Source organism: Salmo trutta, chromosome 4, assembly GCF_901001165.1.
Source record: "Salmo trutta chromosome 4, fSalTru1.1, whole genome shotgun sequence".
Lineage (NCBI taxonomy): Eukaryota > Metazoa > Chordata > Actinopteri > Salmoniformes > Salmonidae > Salmo > Salmo trutta.
In genome coordinates this window covers 43,917,096-43,945,061 of record NC_042960.1, presented here as the reverse complement: position 1 = coordinate 43,945,061, position 27,966 = coordinate 43,917,096, and the positions used below count along the sequence as shown (strand labels likewise).

Here is a 27,966-nt window from a genome sequence, read left to right as displayed (position 1 = left end):
AGTCAATAAACAGGTTTATAGCTGAACTATCTAGGAAAACTATCACGCGGGAAATAACGTGGCACAACAGACATCTTCTTTAACACCAACCATTTAATCACTACAAATTCTGAAATAATGACAGTGTTTCTCATAAAGGGACACTTTCGTGGTCTGTGTGAAATCCTCCACTCAATAATCACCACATTGCGGAGGATGATATTTACAGTATGCACATAATCATGTCGCTATAGTAGGAAACATATTCAACTTTTTACAAGGCTTCTTTCTTCAGAGACGTATTATGTCTAGTCAGTGTGCAAATTGCATAGTGTTTCATAGAACCTATTACTGTGATTATAATTACTGGGACAATACATTGCCTGGGTGTCAAAGTCTATACAATTCTGAAGAGCTCCCTCCTGATTGTGACATAATATCATCACCTGAACAGCTTTCATTTGACTGGATGTAATGTACACAGATTCACCCTTATATATTCACATTAGCTCTATAAGTGTGTGTCTGTGTGTATGCCTACAGTATGCAAGTGTAGACGTGTGGAATTGGTATGCTTTTTAGAATAAGTTCAATTCAGTTATCCATGTTTAAATGTCGCCTTTGGGAACAACAGTGTTCTGAGTGAGAGTGCACCTAATTAACTATCAACATTAAATATCACAATTCCCTTTCATTTTTCATGAGGCCTATTTTCCAACAATGCAGCTTTCAGGGCTGGGAATCAATATTTCAGAAAGTGCATTTTTCATAACTTCAGTGTAGAAAGCCTAGGTGCATTATTCATATCAGTTACAAGGAAAGTCTAAAAGTGACATTTTTGATATACTGTTTAATAAACACAAGGATGAGTTGATGAGATGTGCTGATGGGTCCACCGACATGTCTCAGCTGTGCTGCAAAGCCAACAAGCAGGAAGTTTATTCATTGAACAGAACAGAACAATTTTCTCTCTGAAGTCGTGCATAACACCCCCGTATTGCTTTTAAATTGCATCTGTTGGAGTGTTTTGTCTCTCCTCTCCAAACTCCTATTCAGTCTCTTTGATTCGCAGGTTCTCTAAAAATCCCACCTTGAGACCTCTTTCTCTTCATCAACACTCTCTGTTTTGCTCATCTCGTTGACATCCAAACCCTGGCTTCTATCTTCTGCCCGTGTCGTCTCCTCCACTGAACTTCTCTCACACTCCTTTTCTTGTTCTCTCTCTTCGATTATCTTCACTAGCCTATGGAAATTCTGGTCCAACTCGTCTACCGCTTCCCTCCCTCTCTCCTCCTCCCTCTCGCCCTCGCTTTCCAGTGAGCTCAGTGACCCCGCCCGGGAGTCCCCCCCCTCAAACTCATAGGTTTGCAGTGAGTCGTAGGGTGGCTGGGATAGGTCAGTCACCTGGTCCAAACGGTGCTTCAGGAAGTCCTCCATCCTCAAAGGCAGGGAGGGGTTACAGTTAGCCCCACCCTTTGCCCCTGCCCTGTTAGACACCAGTCCCCGGGCACAGCCCCACCCCCTGCCGTATCCCAGCATGCCTCCAGAGAGGCTCCTACCAAACGCGTACATGTTCAGGAATTCTGCACTGCCTGGATACAACGTAGTCCCGGTCACAGGTATCCCTCCACTGCCCTGGTTTAGTGAACCCACAATGCTGTATGTTGACTCCGCCAGTGTGTTAGTGTGGGTGTGACTGCTATTTACTTGGCTAACACCAACAGTGTCTTCATTCTTCTCTGAGCTGGGGAGAGTAGAGGAATCTGTGTCTGTGTCCTCTACTGCAGAGCTGGGAGCTCCAGTAGTGGTGGTCTGTGAGGGAGAGGACTCTGTCTTGTTCTCCTGCTGCTCTGAGGAAGAGATGCTACTGCTGTGACTCTGGGAGCATGAGCCATTTGGGACAGAGTAGGTCAGAACTAGTGCTTCATCTGTCAGTACAGGCTCAGGCTGTGTCTGGGGAGGAAATACACAATGATTTTATGAGGAATTATAAATACTTTAATAGGAAAAATAGTCAGAGATTGACCAAAATAATAACAACATTATTACACCCATTATATATGAAAGTTCATATCTGACCCTAATTGGTCCCTGGTTCGGATGCAGCTGCTGCTGCTGGTTGTCAGTGTTGGTCTCCCTGCCTCCCTCTCTCTCTGTGGGTCTGCTGTCAGCCCTCATGCTCTCTGGTCTTTCTCTGCTGGGGAACCGTGGCTCAGCAGGGTTGAGAGGAACCGCTCCAGACTCTAGCAGATCAAATTTGCTCTGGTTCTGGATGACTAGGGAATTATTAACGTTACCCATCTGATGGCCAGGAAGCCCATAGGTTTCCATCAGTTTGGCCAGCTGCAGACCCGACTGGAATGGAGTGGGCCCCTCGGGAAGGTCTCTGAGGACAGGCAGGGTGTGGATGCTGTAGCAGAGGTGTCCGTACACAGGGGTTGAGCTTGGATGCCGGGGGTCCAAAGCAGAGTGTGGGGTCCGGCTCCAGCTGTACGTCCTAGCCCTGGCCTGATTCTGCTGGGTGTACCATCTGGGCGAAGAGATGAGCATAAGGCAGAGGAACACACATGCACGCAAGTACACACACACAGACACATGCCCTCACACACACTACACAAACCAACGTCACAGCTCACATGTTCCTGCCGTCCTGCATGCGCTGTACTCTGTGCATGCTCTGGAGCGCGGTGATGTCAAAGGCAGCAGTGTCTGCCTCCCCTCCCCCTTCGTCATCGTAGGTAATGATGTTCTCCCTCACATCATCCTCCTCAAATGGGGAGTGGGAGTCTCGCTTCTGATGCCGCAGAGACAGAGACAGAGCACACACCACTAGGGAGGGAGGGAGGGAGGGAGGGAGGGAGGGAGGGAGGGAGAGAGAGAGAGAGAGAGAGAGAGAGAGAGAGAGAGAGAGAGAGAGAGAGAGAGAGAGAGAGAGAGAGAGAGGTACATGATCGTAAATACCACACACTGCTGTCCATTTCATGGGATACAGATCTTCAGACAGACAGATAGAAGGACAGACAACGAATAGACAGACAGACATACAGTATAGTGCAAACAGTACAAACAGGCATGTACTATACATTGATTTGACAGTTGTCCTACTACACAGAGAGTCTTACCCAGCAGCGTGGTGACACAGGCCAGCAGGGCCAGCAAGGTGACCATACTGAAGATGAGTGATGGAGAGGCGGAGGGCAGGGGCAGACATACTGTCTGTCTCTCCCAGCCCCTGTCCCTCTGCCTGCCCCTCTCCTCGGCCTGCATGCCTCCTCTCAGACATGGACACACGGTCACGGTGACCGTCCCGGTGTTGGTGAGGCCGGACGCCCCGTCCCGCAGCACGATGGGCACGTACAGGGTGAGGAGGGAGGAGGAGAAGCCGGCGAGGGGCTGCAGGGTCGACTGGAGCACCAGTCTCGCTGTGGCACCTGGGGTTAAATAAGACAGTAACACCAGAAACACAAGCCAGTCGTCAGGTCACTGGTACAGGAATGCCATTCTCCAGTTGCACTATGTCAGTCCTAAAATGAATACTAGAAATTCGACAGGCTTATATACTATAAGATGTAGGCACACTGTCATCAAGCATGTCAAAGAAATGATCCCCTGCAGAATTTCTGATTTGACATGCATTAGGCAGAGGGCTGAGGAGGGTGACAGTTTGACACGGAGGTTGAATATTGCTAGAGGGCACCTCCACTCTCCCTGATGGTGAGGTTTAGAGCAGAACTGGACTCTGGAGGGATGCTGAAGTGGACTGTGGCGTCCTGTCCTCCCTGGTCCCTATCCACTGCCCGCAGTACCTGAACAACCTGGGAGACAGAGCAGAGAGAGGAGGACTTCTATTGGACCTCACAGTCACAGAACTGAGCCAATGGCATTGGAGAAAAAGAAGTCAGCCAATGGCATTAGAGAAAAAGAACTCAGCCAATGGCAGGCTAGAGAAACAGGACACAGTGATCTGACATCAGTTCCAATTTCATAAAAATTAGACAATAAAAGGAATAGGAAATCTTCAAAGACTTCTAAAGAGAATTGTCCTCTAAAGGTTGGAGTAAAAAAATGGCATTATGGTTATCAGCATGCGGGGCTATAGATGGATAGACTGATAAAGTGCAGTGTCAGAGTTACGTTCTGTAGGTAAGTGTTAGCAGCAGCACTGACCTGTCCAGGTGTACTGGAGTCACACACAGACGTTGTGTACTGCCTGTCCAACTCTGGTGCATTATCATTCTGGTCCAGCGTCTCTATGGCAACCACAACTCTGGTCACAAGGTTAGGATTGTCTGGAACAGGAAAGGAGTGCCTGGTGAGTTCAACATCAACTTCATTACAGCTTTTCACAGCTCTCACCCCAGGGCTACCATGAGTGATATGGGGGGAAAACATGACTGTACTAAGCCAGAGTGCGTGTATTTCCTGGGGGCGGCTGAAGCTGAGAGGAGAGGGGGGGGGCAGAGCCTCATACCTCTCTGTGTGGCGATGACAGTGATATTATGCCACTGCTCGCGCTCCCGGTCCAACTCCATCACCGTGGTGATAAGGCCGCTGTCAGAAGCAATACGGAACAGAGCCTCAGGGTCAGACTGAGGGTCAATAGAGTACCTGAGAGAGTGACGGGGGGAATAGTTTGAGAAAAGAAAATGTGAGTGAGTGAAGGACAGATTGACTGACTGACGGACGGACGGACTGACTGGCTGAGTGTAGGCTACCTGATGTTGGAGCTTTGTCCCGTGTCTGGGTCCACAGCAGACACCCGACCCACGCTGCAGACAGGAGGACAGTTCTCAGGCACGTCCAGACGGTAACGGGACCGGGAGAAGCGGGGGGGCTCGTCTGCGTTGAGGACCATGACCCGTACGGTCGCCCGGTCCTTAAAGGGACCCTTCCGTAGGAACCGTGCGTCCACTACGGGATTCATAACCTCCACTGAGAACGAGTAGGAACCGCACCTCTCATAGTCGAGCAGCTGAGGAGAGAAATACAGTACAACCAATTAGATTTGACTTATGTCCTTTCCTATAAGCACTTTTCTCTCTTTCTCCGTTGGTCGAACACTCTCTCTTTCTTCTTCTTTTCACCGTGCCCCTTCCCCTACCCTTGTTCCATAATTCATTTGCTCCCATGTTGATTCATCATTCCCACATTCTATCTCATACTCTTACCCTCATCTCACACACTTTGTTAAATGGAGCTTGCGATGCCCCATGTACTTCACACCACACTGAGGAAAACACAGGCTCACAAACTATTTTCTGGTTGGCGATTTCAATTCAACTGCTAGATGGAATCTTTCATTTTTCAAATAGTTGTGCATAAAGTCCAGGGTATTTGGATCTCTTTTTTCAAGCAAACCAAGGTGAGATAATGTTTTGTTTAAGTTAATTAAAGTTTGTGACATTGCCTGCAATCACACAACAGGATTGCTAGGAAAAAGGACTGACGAAAAACTGTTAAAATACTGTTTCCAGACCAAATATTTCTTTATTCAAAGCATCCTATTATCAGACCTGATTGTTGCTGACTGAAGTCTCTGCAGGCAACACTGTCCTGCTGTTTTCTATGTTTTTCACTGAATTAACTTCCTGGTTAGAGTGGCTTGGAGGAGCAATTCTTAGTTTAGCCTCTCATTTTACACCATTGTGGATGTTTTTTGACTTGAGTCTGATTAAGAGCTATATATCTGGTCTCCCTTATTTATTGCTCACCTTGTTTAACACAATGACAGCCTCTTGGTCTCTTCCGGTGATGTTAAATGTGTCCCCCTCCTCTCCGTCCAGAATGGTATATTCCAGCATGGCGTTCTCTCCCAGATCAGCATCTGTGGCCGAGAGGCGACCCACCTCCACCCCTGGTGCTGCTAGCTCAGAGATAGAGAATGACCAGGCACCTAGTGAGAGAGAGAGAACGAGAGCGAGAGAGTGAGAGAGAGAGCGAGAGAAAGAGAGAGAGAGCGAAAGAGAGAGAGCGAGAAAAAGAGTGTGAGAGAGAGAGAGAGCGAGAGAGAGAGCGAAAGAGAGAGAGAGAGCGAGAGAAAGAGAGAGCGAAAGAGAGAGAGCGAGAAAAGAGTGTGTGAGAGAGAGAGAGAGAGAGAGAGAGAGAGAGAGAGCGAGAGCGAGAGAAAGAGAGAGACCACACAGATGAGTGACAGGGCATAGACATACCATTTAGATCCTAAAATGAGAGTAGTCATTCCAGTAGTCCTCAGGGAAAATGTTTACAGTAATGATGAAAACCAAAAGACAAACTTCTCTCTGAGTGTCCTGTATCCAAGGAAACGGCAGCCAAAGTGCAGTAGTCTGTGACAGCAGGGTTTGGCAGTTGCCTGGCTCTCAGCGATGAGTCTGTCTGTCTCTCTTTGATTCTACACAGTAAGTGACTAACTGTAGTATTCATACCATGGTCTCCCTCTAAACAGTATGGAAAGGACACACCTTCATCTAATGACACTTGTTAATAATTCAAAGCTTTGCGAATTCAACACACACGTCTCTATCTCCACAGATGAAACAGAAAAGGTTTGTTTAGACTCACTCTGCATTAGTGTCAGATAGAGAATCATGAACATACACACAGTGAGCTACAGTAGGAGGACAGCTATAGTGCCTAATAAATACTGTGCATTTGGAATTATGAAATTGCTTGAGAGAGAGAGCGAGGGGGGGGGCGTGAAGTCAAGAAAGAGAGGAAAGGGAGAGTGAGACAGAAAGAGAGGAAAGGGAGAGTGAGACAGAAAGAGAGGAAAGGGAGAGTGAGACAGAAAGAGAGGGGCATATATTACAGAGGAATGTATTGTATGACTGAGAATGTTATATTCTGCAGTGATTCTACTGTCTGTTGGAGCAAAAACGACTGGATGGCAGATCAAATACGAATAGAATAGAATGCAGAAGCGTTTGGATAAGAAAAGACTTGACCATGATCTCGCACTGTTTTTCAGGAAGAGCTTAGTGATGAGAAACCTAACAGAGAAATCTCAAAATATGTTATCAACTCAGATTGATGATGGTGATGAAGATGATGGTGAGGAGGAGGAAGACGAGATAAGAAGCTCATTCATAGAATTGATTCATTAGTTTGCAATGAGGAAACACGAGCCATATGCACACATCAAGGAACACTCCATAAAATGGCTTCAAAATCCACTATAAGCACAGCGCTGCTGTGTGACAATCCTGGCAGAGAAGATCCTAAAGGCACTCTTAGTAGCAGCGAGAGATCACTGCACCATCACAAGTGCCACATTGCAAGGCATTTCATCACTCTAATCACACACACACACACACAAAATCAGACAAGCACACGCAAAATCAAACTCACAAAATCACACATACGCAAAATCACGCGCAGACACACACAGGAACACACACACACACACAAAGAGAGAGAGAGAATACACAAATATGTCCGAAGAATGTTTCAACTGGAATTATAGAAGTTGAAAGCTATAACCGGAATAGCATGACGCCGGCCAATAAAACCGTAACTGTAATGTTGCTCACTCTTTCTGAAGTGAGGGGGGTTGTCGTTGACGTCACTCAGCCTCACAGTGACTGTGGTCGTCCCTGACATCCCCCCCAGGTGCCCCCCCATGTCTTTGGCCTCGAGGACGACCAGATAGGTGTCCTGACTCTCCCTGTCCATGTCAGTTACAGCAGTACGCAGGACACCTGGCAGAGAGGACGATGAGAGGACAGTAAATAAGCACATGATGCATTCCATTACATCACAGCTGAAGGGACAAGCAGACCTAAATGCTGTAGTGGGATGAGTCACCTGCTTTAATGTCACATATAGCTATGTCACAAGCCTTTATGTCAGGGGTAGGCGACAAGATTCAACCCCGGGCTGTTTTTGTCGGAGCGGATGTTCTGGGGAGCCGGAACATAATTATAATATTTTTAGACTACAAATTCAACACAACTAAGCCCAAATGAGATTGTATTTACATTAAGACATGATTACATATCTCTTTTTTTTATTATAACAGATTGTGGACCGCGGGCCGCCTGTTGCTGACCCCTGCTTTATGTAGAGTACACAGAATACATACAGACCACAGAAGTACACCATATGATATCTTTACAGATCAAAGGGGCATACTGTAGTGTCAGTTCATCAGCATGGCTACCATATGGTTAACATGTAGCTTGATAAGGGGCTGCATTGTAGGCCCACCAGACCTGTCTGAGGATCCACAGAGAAATACTGCTGGCCCTGGGTCACAGCGTACACCAGCCTGGCACTGTTACCATACGTCGGGTCGTCTGCATCCGTGGCTGTCACCTGGATTATGGATGTTCCTGTTAGAGAGAGATGGATTGGTGAGACTTCAGGAATGAATAATAAGTCCTCGAGGCAGCTTGTCTAGACGGTAATGTAAATCACAGATCAAGACCGAAGCCCTGTCAGTCACATGTAATACCTATATTGGCCATCTCGGGCACGGTGGTGCTGTATGGCTCGTTCTGGAAGACAGGTGGGTTGTCATTGATGTCCTGCACTCTGATGATGAACATGGACGAGGGTTCGAGGGCGTGGCCCGTCTGGCGGTCGGTTACCATGGCGATGAGGCGGTACTGGTCCTTCTCTTCTCGGTCCAGGGACTTGGTGACGTGGATGTTGCCCGTGTTCCCATCGATGACAAACACAGACCCCACCCCCTCTCCTTCTAAGATGTACTTGGTACGCCCATCACCTCGGTCCATATCTGTGTGCAGCTGCAGGAGATATATGTGTATAGAGAGAGAAATATAAAGTCATAAAATATATATGGATTCTGCATTGAGCCTAGCCTAATGAGGGGCTTTAGTGCTCTATGATCTTTTCTCTAAAAAGAGGGTTTACAGTTGAATTTATGCTTTGTTGTTTGACATATTGTGTCCAAGCCACCACTGACTCAGAAAATGCATCCCTCAATAGCATAATTGATCATCTACCTAAACAATAGATGGTGAAATCAGAGGTTGAATCAAGTCCAAGATGTGGTGTTCAGTGAGTGTGAATGGAATGGCACCAGGTGTGAAGGGGACAGAGGGGACCAGAATGTGTACTGATGCGTACAGCTAATTAACTCATTGGACCAAGCAGGCCACCGGGGGATTGTTAGGGGGTGAGAGCACATGACTGTGGACAGTGGCCCCCAAATGTCACTCTGTCTGTCTTCTGTTCTGTCCATCTGTCTGTTTTCGCTCCCTCTCTGAATCCATCTGTTTGCCTGTCTATGTATCTCTACCTTTGTCTTTCTGTCACCCTCTCTCTCTCAATTCAATTCAATTCAAGGGGCATTATTGGCATGAGAAATGTGTTTACATTGCCAAAGCAAGTGGCAATAGAAAATAAACAAAAGTGAAATAAAAAATAGAAAATGAACAGTAAACACTACACTCACAAAAGTTCCAAATTAATAAAGACATTTCAAAATGTCATATTACGTCTATATACAGTGTTGTAACGATATGCAAATAGTTAAAGTAAAAAAGGGAAAATAAAGAAACATAAATATGGGTTGTATTTACAATGGTGTTTAGTCTTCTCTGGTTGCCCTTTTCTTGTGGCAACAGGTCACAAATCTTGCTGCTCTGATGGCACACTGTGGTATTTCACATGTGTTTATCAAATTTGCATATGTTTTCGAATTCTTTGTGGGTCTGTGTAATCTGAGGGAAATATGTGTCTCTAGTATGGTCATACATTTGGCAGGAGGTTAAAGAGGTGCTCAGTTTACAGTTTTGTAGGCAGTGTGCACATAGCCTGTCTTCTCTTGAGAGCCAGGTCTGCCTATGGCGGCCTCTCAATAGCGAGGCTATGCTCACTGAGTCTGTACATAGTCAAAGCTTTCCTTAAGTTTGGGTCAGTCACAGTGGTGAGGTATTCTTCCACTGTGTAGTCTCTGTTTAGGGCCAAATAGCATTCTAGTTTGCTCTGTTTTTTTGTAAATTCTTTCCAATGTGTCATGTAATTATCTTTTTGTTTTCTCATGATTTGGTTGAGTCTAATTGTGTTGCTGTCCTGGGGCTCTGTGAAGATTGTTTGTGTTTGTGAACAGAGCCCCAGGACCAGCTTGCTTAGGGGACTCTTCTCCACCTCTCTGTAGGTGATGGCTTTGTTATGGAAGGTGTGGGAATCGCTTCCTTTTAGGTGGTTGTAGAATTGAATGGCTCTTTTCTGGATTTTGATAATTAGCGGGTATCAGATGAATTCTGCTCTGCATGGTCTCATTTTGATGTTTATCCCATTTAGTGAATTCTTGGTTAATGAGCGGACCCCATACCTCACAACCATAAAGGACAATGAGTTTTATAACTGATTCAAGTTTTTTTTGCCAGATCCTATTTGGTATATCAAATTTGATGTTCCTTTTGATGGCATAGAAGGCCCTTCTTGCCTTGTCTCTCAGATCATTCACAGCTTTGTGGAAGTTACCTATGGCACTGATGTTTATGCCGAGGTATGTATAGTTTTTTGTGTGCTCTAAGACAGCGGTGTCTAGATGGAATTTGTTTTTGTGGTCCTGGCGACTGGACCTTTTTTGGAGCACCATTATTTTTGTCATCACTGAGATTTACTGTCAGGGCTCAGGTATGACAGAATCTGTGCAGAAGATCTAGGTGCTGCTGTAGGCCCTCCTTGGTTGGGGACAGAAGCACCAGATCATCAACAAACAGTAGCCATTTGACTTCATATTCTAGTTGGGTGAGGCCGGGTGCCCTCACCAATTCGTTGATATATATGTTGAAGAGGGTGGGGCTTAAGCTGCATCCCTGTCTCACCCCAAGGCCTTGTGGAAAGAAATGTGTGTGTTTTTTTATCATTTTAACCGCACGCTTGTTGTTTGTGTACATGGATTTTATAATGTCGTATGTTTTTCCCCCAACACCACATTCCATCAATTTGTATTGCAGACCGTAATGCCAAATTGTGTCAACACTTTTTTGAAATCAAAAAGCATGAGAATACTTTGCCTTTGTTTGGGTTTGTTTATTTGTCAATTAGGGCGTGCAGGGTGAATATGTGGTCTGTCATAAGGTATTTTGGTAAAAAGCCAATTTGACATTTGCTCAGTACATTGTTTTCACTGTGGAAATGCACGAGTCTGCTGTTAATGATAACGCACGGTTGCTGTTGATGCATATTATTGTTATTCTTATCTCCTAGTTTTTTTTTGGTGGGGGGGGGCATTTTTCTTAAAACTGCATTGTTGGTTAAGGGCTTGTAAGTAAGCATTTCACTGTAAGGTCTACACCTGTTGTATTCGGCGCATGTGACAAATAAAATGTGATTTGATTTGATATCCCACGGTAGTTATTGGGGTAAAACTTGTCTCTCTCTCTCTGAGAACGTACCTCTGACAGTCCAGCTGCCCATCTGTTTCTCTCTCTCTGTCTGTCTACCTGTCTCTGTGTGTCTGCCCATTTTACTTTGCTGTGAAGAGTGCTAGCTTGTTCAGTATTTAATAGCAGTAGGGGGATATTACAGGGAGCTTGGTGGGTAAAAGGCCAGACACACAGAAATAGAAAGCTAAAGAGATTACTCAGCCTTCATCACACAGGGAAGGCTTTCTGACCAGGAACCTTCACATCTCGCTCTCCTTAAGGCACATCTGCACATGCTCATAATCCACTAGGCTTACTCACATCCCATCCTCCCCTCCATCTTAGACCAACACAACCTCTGTCTTATGAACCACAACCCATTATTTTAACTATAGTGAGTAGCATGGGTTGTTTGATATTTGCTGAGCAATATTACTGCAGGTTTTCACATCAATTAAGGTCTGTATATATACTGTAGGTTCTTTCATATAGAAACAGCTTTGTGGTCTCTGTGGTTATTATATTTGTCACATGAGAATTACGAACAAGCCAAGCCATGGGCAAGGAAAATTGTTAATATTATTATTTGACATAAGCCTGGAGAGAGCAAGCGTAAGAAAGTATTATGTCCCTTGGCCTTTAATCACATAGATGTGCATTTCTTCTACCCAAGAATACCAAAATGGTGCATAAAAACATTGGTATACATGTCAACTGTAATTCATAAAGCCTGGGTGTATACAGCCAAGTGTGTCTGTGTGCAAGTGTGATATGTGTGTCAGAGAGAGCAAGTCAGTGTGTGTATGTGTGTAGTTGAGCGTGCAGTTAGGGATTAAAGAAACACATGATAACAGACAGTAAGAAATGCTATATATTCTTCCTCCTTAAATCAGTTTTGATTCGGATCCCATACGTCACCACGAGAGACATCTTTGTCAGTCTCCTTCCCTATCTTACTCTCCTAACACCCTTCCTTCCTAGCCCCCACCCTGTCTCTCACCAACCCCTACCCTCCTAGTCTCAATCTAATTGCTAGCTCAGTCCTGCTGTGCATCAGTCGCCATGGCAAAAAAAAATTCCTCTGTGGGATTGAAACTTATCCAATCCATAAAAAACATTTTTTTTTTTTTAAATGATCTCTGATAGAATTCCTAGACGGCTACTTTCCCCATGCCGTTGTCACTCTCCCCCACTCTCTTTCATCTCAATGTTCTCTTCTCCTTGCTCTTACAGTGTGGCAGGGATCTTCAGTCTATCTTCACCTTGCTGATTTTCTCTCCCAGTAAAATTCTCATTCATTGCCATGATGTACTGTATCTTACCCCCCCGCTCAACGTTTCTAGCAATGTCTTTCAAACGGCATAGCACATACACTCTATACATGTATGTAAATCTGGGCATTGATGTATGTATGATCTTATCAAACTCATAGCCCTAACAAGCTGGAACATGTTTGGCATAACATCCAAACAACATCCTAGCCATCTCAAGCCCTGAATCAGACTTGTGCACGATCTACAACAACAAGAAAGAGTATTATGTTTCCACCGACCGCACTGACATCCCTCCCTGACTGTATCAATAACAGGCAGAGAGGAAGATGAAACATTTACGAGGTGAACACAGTGGTTGGGGAGGCTCCAAACTGTGGTGTCACAATAAAGTATGCTGCCTGCTACTGTGAGTTGGCAGAGTTCCCTATAAGCGTCACAGCTAATATAATCCACACACACACACTAAAGCTGCCAGCAGATGCATTAGCAGCCCAACGCTTTGCCTGTGAAGTGCTACAAGTAACTTCCACAGATCTAGACGGTTCAGGTGTGCTCTGATTTAAAACACCTCCAATCATCTCATCATCACACTGGCTGAATACTGACTTCCTGTCAGCTCTGTGGTGTTGTTGGTGTGGTGCAACCTACCGTACTTATTGGCTAACCTTAATGAAGTAAAGTATGTCAACTGACTAGTAGTGTACTGAAGTGGTTCCCAAACTGTGGGGTGTGCGAAGGACCACCCCGCCCCCCTTACTCCTGGAAGTTGTAGTAGTAGAATGCACAAGGTGCTATTTACAAATTGGGTAGTGCATCAGCAGTTTTCCTCGTCATGTCAGTCATTGCAGGCCTTGGAGAGATCATTTCCAGATCAACTAGCCCATGTCAGCTAATGCTTTTTAGCCAGGTTTTTTAGCCCATAGATTTTGTTGTAATGTTTGGGTCAATCAAACATCACATCAACACACATACATTCATTTAAGACGTGTGTAGAATTGTAGGAAATAAGCTTTAAATCTGCAAAATTGTCTCTCTGCCAACAAGAGGGGTGAGAACAGTGTGTGTCATAAACAGTGCTTGTGCCTATAGAAATAGACGTGGGGGGCGCCGGATGTTCACCGTGAATGCTAGAAGGGGGACTTGAGTGAAAAAATTTGGGAACCCCTTGGTGCACTATATCCTCAGGCTGTTGTTCTAGGAATTTACCAAAGATACATTTATGGATATTTCTGATAACACTGAAATCATACTGTACTTTAATGACATTGGTTGTGATGAGGTCTTACCCGTCCGATGAGCACTGGCTCTGGTCCTCTGTACTCCTCAATCACAAAGAACTGGTTCCACTGCCAGCTTCGCTTACGACGAGAGTGAGGCCCCACACCTGTTAGAGTTAACCCCTCCCCCCGAGAGACTAAGCCCCGCCCAGAGATACTCTCTGGGAGAACTCTGGACTCTGGATGCGAGACAGTCTGGAGTTTCACATGATGATTGGGGTCTCCATTGGCCTCTGCCTCCATGGACTGCTGGGCCTCAAGTGACTGAGTGTGAACATTATCCCCATTATCCACATGGTCACTCTTGGATGTAATTACATTCCATATCTTTCGAGTCAAAGTGGTTTGAAGGGTAAAGTCTGGAGTTTGAGTTGATATCTGTACTATTTCATCCATGCCATTCTTTTCTTTGTCTGTTAATCCAGGAGTCAGTGGGATGTGGGTTGTCATAAGAACCTCAGCATTCTGACCATGATTCACCAGAGAGTTTTCTGCAGCCCTCAGTTCAATTAGGTCTTCCTGGCTGTTCCGAGCTGTAATCGGTAAACTAACAGTTAGTGAACTACATCCTCGCTGCTCCTCCCACATACAAACCAAAACAAGAAGAAGCACCGTTGGGGTGGTCATAGTGGAGGTGGTGTGTTAATCAACTCGTTTAAAAAAATATATATATATATATATATATTCAGAGATTTTTTGATCCTCTCCTTGGATTCTGTTTGTCTTCTCCCCACATTGTGATTTCCTTTGCTATCCACAGGGTCAGTCTTTATTGTGGTTTACTTTTCACTCTCACACTAACTCATTCCCGTTCTGCTGTACACATGATGCAGGACTCCCTCCCACGGCCGCAGCAGAGCGGAGCTGGATTACCTGAGTAGAGAGATAATTAGAGTAATCTTAGCTGTTTTAATTAAAATGAGAGCAAACAGCTCCGAGGTGCAGGAGGCATGAAGACATGCAGAGATGTTGACACTATTCTCATTAACTCCTCGAGACCTGAGGAGAACTGGCTGCCGTTTTACAACTCCACATTGTGGGCAATATATTGCGATAGTCTGTACTGTCTGCACTGTGTTTTTGCATACAGTCTATGTGGAGATTTGTCCATCGTTTAGTGTTTAGTGAATTGCAGGATTAGACACCATAGTCGTCAGCTTATAGAAAACAAGAGGCTATGTTCAGTCTGTTGTAAAATTGCAGCATATAAATACCTATTATCTATTTATAACATAATAAAACATTACAAGGGCTCATAGATGCTCGTAACTGGTAACAAAGCAATACATCTTTTGGTTTAAAGCGTCGCTGAATACTTATTAACAGAATGGGGCATAGCGTAATGAGACTATTGTGTTAGGTTATGAGCTCATTATAATGCATGTAAAGGAGATTTGTCTCTGGAGGCTGAGTTTGGACCTGAAGGGCAGAGGGTGGGGCACAGCTCCACTACTTTACTGTGTCAGACACAATTGCCAGTCCATCAGATGATTGATGTCGTCCTAAAGATGGCCTCCTCATGCCTCAACGCCAAGTAGTGGAAGAAGTCCCCCTTCAAAGATTAATTGGACTCATACATATTTTAATCAATTTCTGTCATCATTTCCCAAAAGTTTAACGATCCGAGTTTCGTTAGTATTAGAGTCAGACCCCGGCCATCGATCTTCCAGGCTTTGTGCAATGAAGGCTGTCACCAACTTAAGACTGAAAATGTGTAATCACAATTCCTCTATCTCTCTCTCCTTTCTGCATTTTTCTCCCTCTCCTTTCTGCATTTTTCTCCCTCTCCTTTCTGCATTTTTCTCCCTCTCTCTCTTTCTCTCTCTGTCTCTTTCTCTCGCGGTGTGAATTTGTCACTGTCACTCTTTACATTTCCCTCTCTCTCATTTAACACACACTCATATACAATGGTACATATTTATTTCTGTCTATAAGAACAGAATGGCTTCCAACCTACAATCCCTGACTTGGCATGCCCAAATCCTATGTTTATATTGAATAGCCTTATCTGAGCTCCATTTTACTGTGTAATTAAAACATCTGAAATTGCATTACAAAACCCATTCATTTAGATGCACATGAGGGCCTAAGTTAAAACACTATTAACCCAAAATGACTGGGTAATACTTATCAGAATGTTTAATTTATTAAATGTTTTTATGTTTACGACAGGAACAGAATACTCATTCATTCCCATTCAGCAATTGCCCTAGTTTCTTAATGCTTGATAACAAAGAACTAATGTGAGCTATATATTCGACTGTTCTACCCCTCCCTTCCACATGAATTCTTTCGCCGAAGAGAAAAATTAACTGTTTAAAAGGAATAATGCTCTATTTTTTGTATTTTGCACACATTAATGCCACTTCATCAATATTAATGCCAGATGTGCACTCAGTCTCTCTGAGCCGATATGTCTGCTCCTTCATCTTTAAACCATCCCATATACTGTTTCTCCACTAAGGCTTTTACAATCATTCCCTTTCTTCTGTACAATGCTGCATCTTTGAATCCATTAATAATACTTCCTGGCCCATTTTAAAACAGTTAGTTTGAGTGTTGTTCATATTGCTCTCATGTCTACTGCTCCACAATTACAGAACAAAACATGTCATTTAATATTATTTTTCAGCATTTGAGATGTAAGTGTTAGTGAGAAGCATGTGTGAGGGGATAGCTGGAGAGAGACAGAGCGATAGAGATAGATAGGCAATGAAAGACTGAGGGTGAATTTACTGTTGCTGGCTCGGAGGGGGATGATGAGTGTCACACAGGCCTAAATTGCAAATCGCTGTTTCAGTCTCACTTCACTCTGTGTCTCGCTTCACTGCAAGAAAGCTGTTTCATTTTTATTAAAAATAGACTGTGCATGTCAAGCCTTTACATATATATAGAGAGAGGAGAGGGGGGGTGGAGGGGGGGAGAGAGAGAGAGATACAGAGAGAGGAGGGAGGGAGGGAGGGAGGGAGGGAGGGAGGGAGGGAGGGAGGGGGGGAAAGAGAGAGGGAGCGAGGGGGAGATAGAGGAAGAAGAGAAAAGAGGGGGGGTGGAGGGGGAGAGAGAGAGAGAGAGAGATACAGTGAGAGAGAGATACAGAGAGAGGTGGGAGGGAGGGAGGGAGGGAGGGAGGGAGAGGGGGAAAGAGAGAGGGAGCGAGGGGGAGATAGAGGAAGAGGAGAAGAGAGAGGGGGGTATGTGATGAAGGGAGAGCTTGGCTGGCTTAAGCAACGAAGACAGGCAAAGAGATTCTGCTCCACCCGTGCATCTCCCTGACATTCTCTTCTTCCTTCCATTCATCTTAATGTTTTAAGACTGCTCTGCCTCTCTCTCTCTCTCTCTCTCTCTCTCTCTCTCTCTCTCTCTCTGTGTGTAGATAGTCCTCCCATTCTGTCCAAACCAAACTGATGAGAGGCCTCACTGTGACTGTACTCAGCACATCACTCATCTTGCTATTGTCAACATCTGACATTCAGACAGTCAGTCAAAGCCTAAGTGGTTTGACAACCTCCCAAATCAAAGTGCTGTGTTGTGGCAGACGTGTGCTCGCTCTAACAATGTGTTAGTGTTTATGACTCAGCTGTACACTCACTTGACAAATTAATGAGTTCAACAAAGACTCCGGTGAGTGGGGACTGGGGAATATCTATACTGGCTGTGTGTGTGTGTGTGTGTGTGTGTGTGTGTGTGTGTGTGTGTGTGTGTGTGTGTGTGTGCGTGTGTATTATGTGCTGAGTGGAAATGGCTGATAATGATCTTCTCTTCTCCTTTTTGATGTCCAAAGTCAAAGTGTTGTTGACGTGCAAATGTGGTACATGGTGTCTTATTCCAAGGGTCTGTTATTTCTCTCCCTACTTCCTCTCCTCTTGTGTCTCACACACACACACACACACACACACACACACACACAAACGCGCGCACACACACACGCACACTCTTCAAAGCTGTTCATTAGCATACTGTAGATAGGCCTACACTGAACAGCCTGGAGCACAACCTTGTCTTGTTAGAGAATTCTGGAGCTGTGACCCCTCTGACGCATGTTAATGTGATTTACACACTTGGTCTAACTATAATAATGAATGCAACGCTAACAATTCCGAGCTACCGGCGACGTGGCGGCGAGCTCATCATTTTCATTACGCGAGCGCAAATCCGTGCAGAACCAGTGCGGTCTGCAGGTGAGCGTTTTTAGCGCGCTCCACAACGCACGAGTCCAGGAAGGACAACAAGTTCTCCCAGTCTCAAGTTAAAATTAGACGTTCATCCATGTTTCTCAAACGTTTCATTTTGAAGTTGTTCCAAACCTCAAATTTCCAAGTGTTTAAGGTTAAGTTTAGCCATTAACTTCAACATCTTAAGGTTAGGCATTAACTCTGAATGGTTAAGGTAAGGGTTAAGGTTTGGGATAGGCTTATAGCAAAAATCTCTTGCACCAGAGGCAGATGCTTACGCCCATCCACCATCCCCAACACCCTCACTGTTGCCCCTAGTGGCCGGTTTCCACTTCATCTGTTGATGTCCTCAGACATGGATGGACATCTATACTAAGCAAAAATATAAAACGCAACATGCAACAATTTCTACGATTTTCTAAGTTACAGTTAGGGCTGTTACAGTGGCCATATAACCGCCACACTGGCAGTCACGAGTCATGACCACAGTCAAATTCCATGTGACCGTTTAGTCACGGTAACTAGCCGGTAACTGGTAATCATTAGTAGCCTACAAAACTTTCTAACCGACAGTTGCTAATGGTCTTGTACTCAGCGCTCTCTAATCACTCTGATAGCAACGCAAATGCAATCAAAAATTAAATCAAACACTTCATGAGAGCCCTGGCATTCAGAGTTTGAGCAGAATAGGATCACCTGTTGGCTCAGTGAGAGACAGCTCCTCATAGCTGGTTGATGCATGGAATGAAACAAGTGTTCCTATAAGCCCATGTTGCACAACATTTCTATAGGCTATGCTATGCAATTGCATGAGAAAACAGAGTTTTGATGGCCTCTATTAAAAAGAGGATCCAATCAGATTTCTATACGCTAGGCCTATTATATTTATTTCTCATCTTTCCTGATATTAAGCACAATGTTTCACTTTACAACCGGAGTAGCCTACCTGGCTGGCATGAAAATTAACCATGGGAAAAGCGTCCTCCATTCCCTATTCAAGTGCATACGGATTACAATGCTTTCCCCCCCACTGCACCTGTTCCAACAGATAATAATGGCCCATTCTAAATCCAGACTAATTTCACACATATATTATTTAGTGTATGTACAGACTAGATTCAATTGAGAATAGTCTGATTGGAGTGAGAATACTATCACTTGTGAATGATGCCCAGAATGTGCAGCCTGTGCAAGAAACAGAGCAGAGCGCATGCCTTTCATGCAACTTTTCTTCAAATTATTATTATGTATTAGAAAATCAAAACATATAGCCTAACGCTTGTAGAACAACTAAAGTTGCATAACTAACTCTAAATGAAGCATATAGGAGGACCTGTTTCTTTATTAACCACTCAACACAGCATAGCCACATGTGCGCACTCCTTCGAAAATCGTTTGGGGAAACTATCCTTTCTATTTTATTCAGCTATGTTCCATTTTATTGTTCTCACTATAAAACAATATAAAATAATGCCATGGGAATTATAAGCAATTCTTGCCTGCTAAATGAACTAGTGTAGCCCACAGCTATATGGCATTGGCAGACTAGGGCCTAACATAATGACAACTCAGAATATTCTATTCTGTTCTTCTGAAATAGGTTACATTTTCTTCATATCATATTGTTTCTTTAGACCAGCCTAAAATAAGTTATTGATGTATTGTGATGGTGTAGGCTATATTACATGCATTTATTAGACTTTTTAAAATGTAGACGCTCCATAGGTGGCTTGTAGGCTATGCGTGGAAGCCGGAGATGCTAAATGTGTTTGTTAATAAACAGTCAAATACCGTGAGATCGGCAATTATTTGAATGACAATCATGCAAAAAAAATGTCATGACCGCCATAGCCCTAGTTACAGTTCATATAAGGAAATCAGTCAATTGAAATAAATAAATTAGGTCCTAATCTATGGATTTCACATGACTGGGCAAGGGCGCAGCCATGGGTGGGCCTGGGAGGGCATAAGCCCACCCACTTGGGAGCCAGGCCCACCCAATGGGGAGCCAGGGCCATCCAATCAGAATGAGTTTTCCCCATAAAAAGGGCTTCATTACAGACAGAAATACTCCTCAGCTCCCCGCCCCTCAGACAATCCCGCAGGTGAAGAAGCCGGATGTGGAGGTCCTGGACTGGCTTGGTTATACGTGGTCTGCGGTTGTGAGGCCAGTTGGACGTACTGCCAAATTCTTTAAAACGACATTGGAGGTGGCTTATGTTAGAGAAATAAACATTGAATTCTCTGACAACAGCTCTGGTGGACATTCCTGCAGTCATCATGACAATTGCACACTCCCTCAACTTGAGACATCTGTGGCATTGTGTTGTGTGACAGAACTGCACATTTGAGTGGCCTTTTATTGTCTCCAGCACAGTGTGTAATGGTCATGCTGTTAATCAACTTCTTGATATGCCAGATGGATGGATTGATTATCTTGACAAAGGCTAAAATGCTCACGAACAGGGATGTAAACAAATTTGTGCACACATTTGAGAGAAATAAGATTTTTGTGTGTATGGAACATTTCTGTGTATGGAACATTGTGTGTATGGAACATTATGTGTATGGAACATTGTGTGTATGGAACATTGTGTGTATGGAACATTATGTGTATGGAACATTGTGTGTATGGAACATTGTGTGTATGGAACATTTCATCTTTTATTTCAGCTCATGAAACATGGGACCAACACTTTACATTTTGCGTTTATATTTTTTGTTCAGCGTAATAGTGACTTGTCTGGGTAGGAAGGGAAGCTGACTATCACATTAAAACAGTCGTTAATAGTTACCACAGCCACAAAGTCATAAAGCCCACCTATTTCCACAATTTATCTTCTTAAAATCTGTTTTTAAACCTAACCACAGTGCTAACCTTAAGCCTAACCCTAAGCTTAATTAAGACCAAAAAGCCCCAAAAAATAATAAATTCATTCATGTTTACGATATTTGTGGTTGTGGAAACCAATAGGTACCATATGTCAAATATCCGCGCGTAGTTTAGTCAACCAGAACATCCGCAGTTTGGTCCCTTCAAACGGATCTCCTGGATAACTCTGTATTATGTCTACATTGTTATGTCTGCTAAAACAGCTGACATCTGAAGACAAACATTCTTATGCACATTGTATTTGACATCGGCGCGCGCGCCACACAATTTTGGCTATATGTCAGATTCACCACCATGGAACATATATCGACATTGGAAGAAACATTTTATTCGCATGCATAAGACTGTCAACAGCAGCTATAATAAATTCAATAACTGATACCCCATTTATTCCGTAAAATGCATCGGCTACAGTGAAAGTAAGCGACAAATAAAACTGAATCCCATTATGAAAAAGAAAACGTTTTGTCCCGATGCATTTTTCTCAAACGAATTTCAATCTTACCTTTTAATATAGATATAATTGGGTAGCTCCTTCGTCTGCCAGGGATTTAAGTGAACGCGCTGAATGAAAGACAACTAGATTCCAAAGTGGGAAAGAAGCCGGTGTTCTTCACTGGGTGCCTTTAAGCGCGCGCTCTCACTCTGGTGCTCGTGAGACTGTTCCAGTAAATGACATATCACTCCCCCTCTATCCTCACAGACCCCTATCCTTCTCGCGGGGCTGACAGTTTGATTCTCGTTTTTGAGGATATTGTAGACTAGGCTACTATTTTTTCAGCCTTGTTTGCTTTGCATCCTGTGAATTGCGTAACGTATTCTTATACTTTCTCATCCTAATGCCTGTGACCCAGTACATATTATCACTGCAGTCCAGTGGTTGCATGCATCAGCCAAACGTAAACAATGTGGTCTTTTTTTTGTTATGGGAAAGTTAAATAGACTATTTTCCTGGCTCTAAAACTGTCAGCTTGCAGCCTTGTACTCTTAAATAAGAATGCTCAGCAGTAGTCCTCTCCCCATCAGTTACTCTTCAGTTGTCTCTTTCTTCAATAGCTGTTGAAAGAGGGACAAAGGAATATGCTGAGGTGAGTAAAACTGAAATCGTGAATACATATATTAGGCCTATACTAATGTGGTAGTAAACCATGACATGTGTACACAGGGGGAAAACTTTTAGCAATTCTGCACAATTTCCCAAGTGCATGGAACCCCTGTTGGCTGTAATTGTTATGTCTGGTCTGTGTACTGAACCTTACTTTTCCTGGTACATTAATTCAGCCTTGAAAAGGGAGAGTTGCACTATGGCTGTTTTCACTGAATGAAAAATAATATACACTACCGTTCAAAAGTTTGGGGTCACTTAGAAATGTCCTTGTTTTTTTATTAAAAGAAAAGCTAGTTTTTTGTCCATTAAAATAACATAAAATTGATCAGAAATACAGTGTAGACATTGTTAATGTTGTAAATGACTATTGTAGCTGGAGACAGCAGATTTTTTGTGGAATATCTACATAGGCGTACAGGGGCCCATTATCAGCAACCATCACTCCTGTGTTCCAATGGCACGTTGTGTTAGCCTTTTAAAATGATAAACTTGGATTAGGTAATTGATCATTAGAAAACCCTTTTGCAATTATGTTAGCACAGGTGAAAACTGTTGACCTGATTAAAGAAGCAATAAAACTGGCCTTCTTTAGACTAGTTGAGTATCTGGAGCATCAGCATTTGTGGGTTCAATTACAGGCTCAAAATGGTCAGAAACAAATAACTTTCTTCTGAAACTCAGTCTTTTCTTGTTCTGAGAAATGAAGGCTATTCCATGCGAGAAATTGTCAAGAAACTGAAGATCTCGTACAACGCTGTGTACTACTCCCTTCAATAGAAAGAGTGGGAGGCCCCGGTGCACAACTGAGCAAGAGGACAAGTACATTAGTGTCTAGTTTGAGAAACAGAAGCCTCACGTCCTCAACTGGCAGCTTCATTAAATAGTACCCGTAAAACACCAGTCTCAACGTCAACAGTGAAGAGGCGACTCTGGGATGCTTCACCATCTGGCAGTCCGACGGACGAATCTGGGTTTGGCGGATGCCAGGAGAACGCTACCTGCCCCAATGCATAGTGCCAACTGTAAAGTTTTGGTGGAGGAGGAATAATGGTCTGGGCTTGTTTTCATGGTTCGGGATAGGCTCTTTAGTTCCAGTGAAGGGAAATCTTAACGCTATAGCATACAATGACATTCTAAACAATTCTGTGCTTCCAACCTTGTGGCAACAGTTTGGGGAAGGCCCTTTCCTGTTTCAGCATGACAATGCCCCCGTGCATAAAGCGAGCTCCATACAGAAATGGTTTGTCGAGTTCGGTGTGGAAGAACTTGACAGGCCTTCACGGAGACCTGACCTCAACCCCATTGAACACCTTTGGGCTGAATTGGAACGCTGACTACGAGCCAGTCCTAATCGCCCAACATCAGTGCCCGAACTCACTAATGCATGTGGCTGAATGGAACCAAGTACCCGCAGCAATGTTCCAACATCTAGTGGAAAGCCTTCCCAGAAGAGTGGAGGCTGTTATAGCAGCAAAAGGGGGACCAACTCCATATTAATGCCCATGATTGGAATGAGATGTTCGACAAGCAGGTGTCCACATACTTTTGGTCATGTAGTGCATCTCCTTTGCCTTAATCCTTCATGGCAATAATGGGATCTGTAAATGATGATAAAATGATAAAATGTCTGTTCAATTCACTGCTACCAATAAAAAAAGCACACGTTAGAAAGATGAGAATGAATGAGAACATTTATTGAAAACTTTAGAGCAGTCAAAAGGAAAGAAATGAGTTAAGTCAGCAAAGCCACTGGTTAACAGAAGGAACACGCCTTTATCCCAGGCACAGTATGGAACGTGTAGTGACAGCAAGGTTACTTATATTCTTTAAAAAGGTCCTTTTTCAATAGACCAGATACTGTGCCAAGTTTGGATGTGTGTAAACACTTTTTTATAAACTGAATGGTCCCTCTGGCTATCATTCTTTATCCCTCCCCCTCCTATGCCTTCTCTGCCTGGTACTGTTGATGCAGCATTAAGACGTCTGACTGGGACACCCTGTTCCAGCCCTCACTGTGTACGTGGTACAGGTTGACCTGTCCTCCACTGTAGGCGTCGCGGTAAGTGGCCTGGTAGATGGCCCTGCGGCCCAGATCACAGGCCTCCTCCACAGTCAGGTCCTTCTGCTTCAGACCGCTGTCCACGATGCCATATGCGTACATGGAGCCAGATCCCACAGCAAACAGGTCCCCGCAGACACGGTTCCCCTCAGAGTCCACGTAGTAGAGGCCTGAAAAGCGTTAGAAGGTGAAATGTTAACCCTCTACTACTGTACATCGTTGCCCTCAGGCAACAGAAAAAACGTTTGCCCCTCACACCCCTCCATATATTTTTGTTTGTATTCCTACACATGACAATAATGTCTGTACCCAATCCAATGAGGTGCAAAAGTTGGTATGATATAAATTGGGGGAGGGACCTTATTTTAGGAAGCAGAGCGATGTGAGCACAAGGTGTGAGCAAATGGTAAAACATACGCAAAGAATTAAATGTATAACGTGACAAAAAATATGTTATTGTGTATGAACCCCTAAAGAAGCATATTTTGTTTTTATACATATACACTACCGGTCCAAAGTTTTAGAACATATATTCAAGGGTTTTTCTTTATTTTTACTATTTTCTACATTGTAGAATAATAATGACATCAAAACTATGAAATAGCACATATTTTTTTATTTCACCTTTATTTAACCAAGTAGGCCAGTTGAGAACAAGTTCTCATTTACAACTGCGACCTGGCCAAGATAAAGCAAAGCAGTGCGACAAAAAACAACAGAGTTACACATGGAATAAACAAAAGTACAGTCAATAACAATAGAAAAATCTATATACAGTGTGTGCAAATGGAGTAAAGAGGTAAGGCAATAAATAGGCCATAGTAGCGAAGTAATTACAATTTAGCAAATTAACACTGGAGTGATAGATGTGCAAGTAGAAATATTGGTGTGCTAAAGAGCAAAAAAGTAAATAAACAATATGGGGATGAGGTAGGTAGTTGGTTGGATGGTCTATGTACAGCTGCAGCGATCGGTTAGCTGCTCAGATAGCTGATGCTTAAAGTTAGTGAAGGAGATATAAGTCTCCAACTTCAGCAATTTTTGCAATTGGTTCCAGTCATTGGCAGCAGAGAACTGGAAGGAAAGGCGGCCAAAGAAGGTGTTGGCTTTGGGGATGACCAGTGAGATATACCTGCTGGAGCACGTGCTACGGGTGGGTGTTGCTATGGTGACCAGTGAGCTGAGATAAGGCGGGGCTTTACCTAGCAAGGACTTATAGATGACCTGGAGCCAGTGGGTCTTGCGACGAATATGTAGCGAGGGCCAGCCGACCAGAGCATACAGGTCGCAGTGGTGGGTGGTATATGGGGCTTTGGTGACAAAACGGATGGCACTGTGATAGACTGCATCCAATTTGCTGAGTAGAGTGTTGGAGGCTATTTTGTAAATGACATCGCCGAAGTCGAGGATCGGTAGGATAGCCAGTTTTACGAGGGTATGTTTGGCAGCGTGAGTGAAGGAGGCCTTGTTGTGAAATAGGAAGCCGATTCTAGATTTAATTTTGGATTGGAGATGCTTAATATGAGTCTGGAAGGAGAGTTTAACAGTCTAGCCAGACACCTAGGTATTTGTAGTTGTCCACATATTCTTAGTCAGAACCGTCCCGAGTAGTGATGCTAGTCGGGCGAGCGGGTGCGTGCGGACAGCGATCGGTTGAAGAGCATGCATTTAGTTTTACTAGCATTTAAGAGGAGTTGGAGGCCACGGAAGGAGTGTTGTATGGCATTGAAGCTCATTTGTTAACAGTGTCCAAAGAGGGGCCAAATGGGGGACCAGTGCAAAAAAGTATGAAAATGTATGCACTCACTACTGTAAATTGCTTTGGATAAGAGCATCTACTAAAATGTTAAAGGAATGAATGGACCATTTCAGTTTACACATAGAAATAAGTTGCATTTGCAAAGTATTTCAAGAAACTGGAAAACATCAAGCAAGTATTTTTATATTTCACAAGTATTATCAGATTAACTGTTTTGTACAGGAAATTATCAGATTGAAGTTAGAAATGCTGGTAAACACTCAAATACAACTAAATTCAGTTATAAAAATGATCACAAAAGTAGTGCACTGGGCCTTTACTAGTCCTGTATTAGCGGACTGATGTAGACATCTTCAGCGCGGGTTAAGAAAAAATATTTCTGCATCGCACCCCCCCACCAAAAAATCCCAGCATCCCCACCCCCAAACTACTTCCCGCAGCTATGCGTACTATAAGCTCACTCCACAGCTTCAAATATCTCCACTCGGGTCGCCGAATTACTAGCTTTTGGCAACGCAACTGGCTAGCACGTGTTTGCGAAGCTGAGAATCACTAGTTCTAGCCCAGTAAGAGGCCAGGGACAGTGAAAGAAGCTTTACTGCTAAACTAGCACATTGACGCCAGTTATACAGCGTCATATCACATCCATACCTGGTCCAGTCTTGTCCCAGCCACACACCATGGTTCCCATGCTGAGGCCCATTCCTTTGTATTGGTACACCATGTTGGCCAGTAGCTTGGAGGCGGCTGCCACAGAGATGCGCTCCTTGTTGCGGAGCTCGTAGACGCGGCACTGGCGGGCCAGCAGGCGCTCCCAGAAGCTGCAGTCAGCAGCCCCTCCAGCCATTGTGCCCAACAGGTAGGGGTTGATCTCTATCACCTTCTTCACTGTCTGGGAGGCGATGTAGGCGCCTGCTGTGGCCCTGGAGTCCACCGCCACGATCACGCCATGCTGGAACTGAGGAGAAAAGGACATGGAGGCAGAAGTTAGACAATGGCTAGCCAAGGGGTAATAGCTAGGCCTATATAACCATAGACTTGATTATTTCAGATGTCATTGTTTAAAGTTATTTTCAGAATAACTAGCAACCCTTTAATGTTAGGCTACTTCTTGTTTAAACTTAGTTAGTTAGCTATCTGACTAGCTAAAATGGCCATTGGCATGAAGCAGTAATTTTTGCCTGCTTATGTGCTCATTTAATGTGTTGTTTATATCTTCAGTTGCCTAAGGACACTGACGCAGGGTTATAGGTCACTGGTAACGTGATTGCGTACACAGTTGACCAGTAAGAGTTAGCACAGGTGAGATGCGCTTGTTACGGAATGCACATCACGTTGGTACGGCAATGCTTTGTTTTGGAACGATGTATTTAATATTCTGCTAAAAATGTTTTTACATTCAACCTTTATTTAACTAGGCAAGTCAGTTAAGAACAAATTCTTATTTACAATGACGGCCTACACCGGGCACCGCTGGGCCAATCACGGCCGGTTGTGATACAGCCTGGATGAATGGTCCATATAAAGATCTAAATGGCTAGCCAACGGGGAATCCATTTGTAACGTTATGTGAGCGCGCGATTAACTGCTCTCAAACAATGGTTACTTGTTACCTAGCATATCGTGCAAACGGTTTAAAGACGAAGCGAGACATCCCACTCCCTCATTCTTTCTGGTTTATATACAGTAAACGAACGGAACTAAGCAGACCAGCCGCTAATGCGTTGGTGCCTAAACCACCCATTAAGCAGACCTTAACTGATGTTTTATTTTCCAGTGGTAAACGGCCTGAGTGGGACATCTTCATTTTTCCACCATATTTGGTAGCGAGTACTTACTTTGAAGGCTAATGTGGTTGTGCCATGAAGGAATTCTATCTTTCTTTCTGGCCCATCTCCGTCAGAGCAGGCGGTTCTCACAGCGAAAGAGAGGCTATCTCCCCCTACAGACCCCAAACCCAACTCTGTTTCATACAAACCACTGGCGAAGCCACGACGTTTGCGACCATAGTTTGAAAAGTCTACTGACTCACTCTGCAAAACATTAGCAAGAGCCATCTTTAAATAAGAATGATGAAAATACCACTTCCGTTGTTATCAAAACAGTTTTGCCGGTAAAGGAAATGCG

At 44.0% G+C, this 27,966-nt stretch overlaps 2 protein-coding genes across 5 annotated transcripts; both read right to left on the bottom strand.

Moving 5' to 3' along the window:
- Nucleotides 1-75: 75 nt before the first annotated feature.
- LOC115192411 (cadherin-24) lies at nucleotides 76-21,588 on the bottom strand. Of its 4 annotated transcripts, none has more exons than XM_029750888.1 (14): nucleotides 21,419-21,588; nucleotides 13,858-14,721; nucleotides 8,408-8,702; nucleotides 8,166-8,285; nucleotides 7,485-7,652; nucleotides 5,691-5,872; nucleotides 4,695-4,951; nucleotides 4,451-4,587; nucleotides 4,147-4,268; nucleotides 3,677-3,794; nucleotides 3,102-3,410; nucleotides 2,616-2,808; nucleotides 2,059-2,509; nucleotides 76-1,932 (listed from the first exon to the last, which is right to left on the bottom strand). In XM_029750888.1, the coding sequence occupies exons 2-14, from the start codon at nucleotides 14,473-14,475 to the stop codon at nucleotides 1,057-1,059; spliced, it is 3,846 nt and encodes a 1,281-aa protein (XP_029606748.1). In that variant the 5' UTR covers nucleotides 14,476-14,721; nucleotides 21,419-21,588; the 3' UTR covers nucleotides 76-1,056. The 4 variants fall into 4 exon arrangements, with proteins under 4 accessions (XP_029606748.1, XP_029606749.1, XP_029606750.1 ...); XM_029750889.1 differs by having other exon boundaries at nucleotides 4,451-4,530; XM_029750890.1 differs by having other exon boundaries at nucleotides 13,858-14,381.
- A 2,106-nt stretch (nucleotides 21,589-23,694) lies between these two features.
- Nucleotides 23,695-27,966, bottom strand: LOC115192410 (proteasome subunit beta type-5-like). Its single transcript, XM_029750887.1, has 3 exons — nucleotides 27,678-27,966; nucleotides 26,491-26,797; nucleotides 23,695-24,250 (listed from the first exon to the last, which is right to left on the bottom strand). Exons 1-3 carry the CDS (start codon nucleotides 27,894-27,896, stop codon nucleotides 23,961-23,963), a joined length of 816 nt encoding a protein of 271 aa, XP_029606747.1. The 5' UTR covers nucleotides 27,897-27,966; the 3' UTR covers nucleotides 23,695-23,960.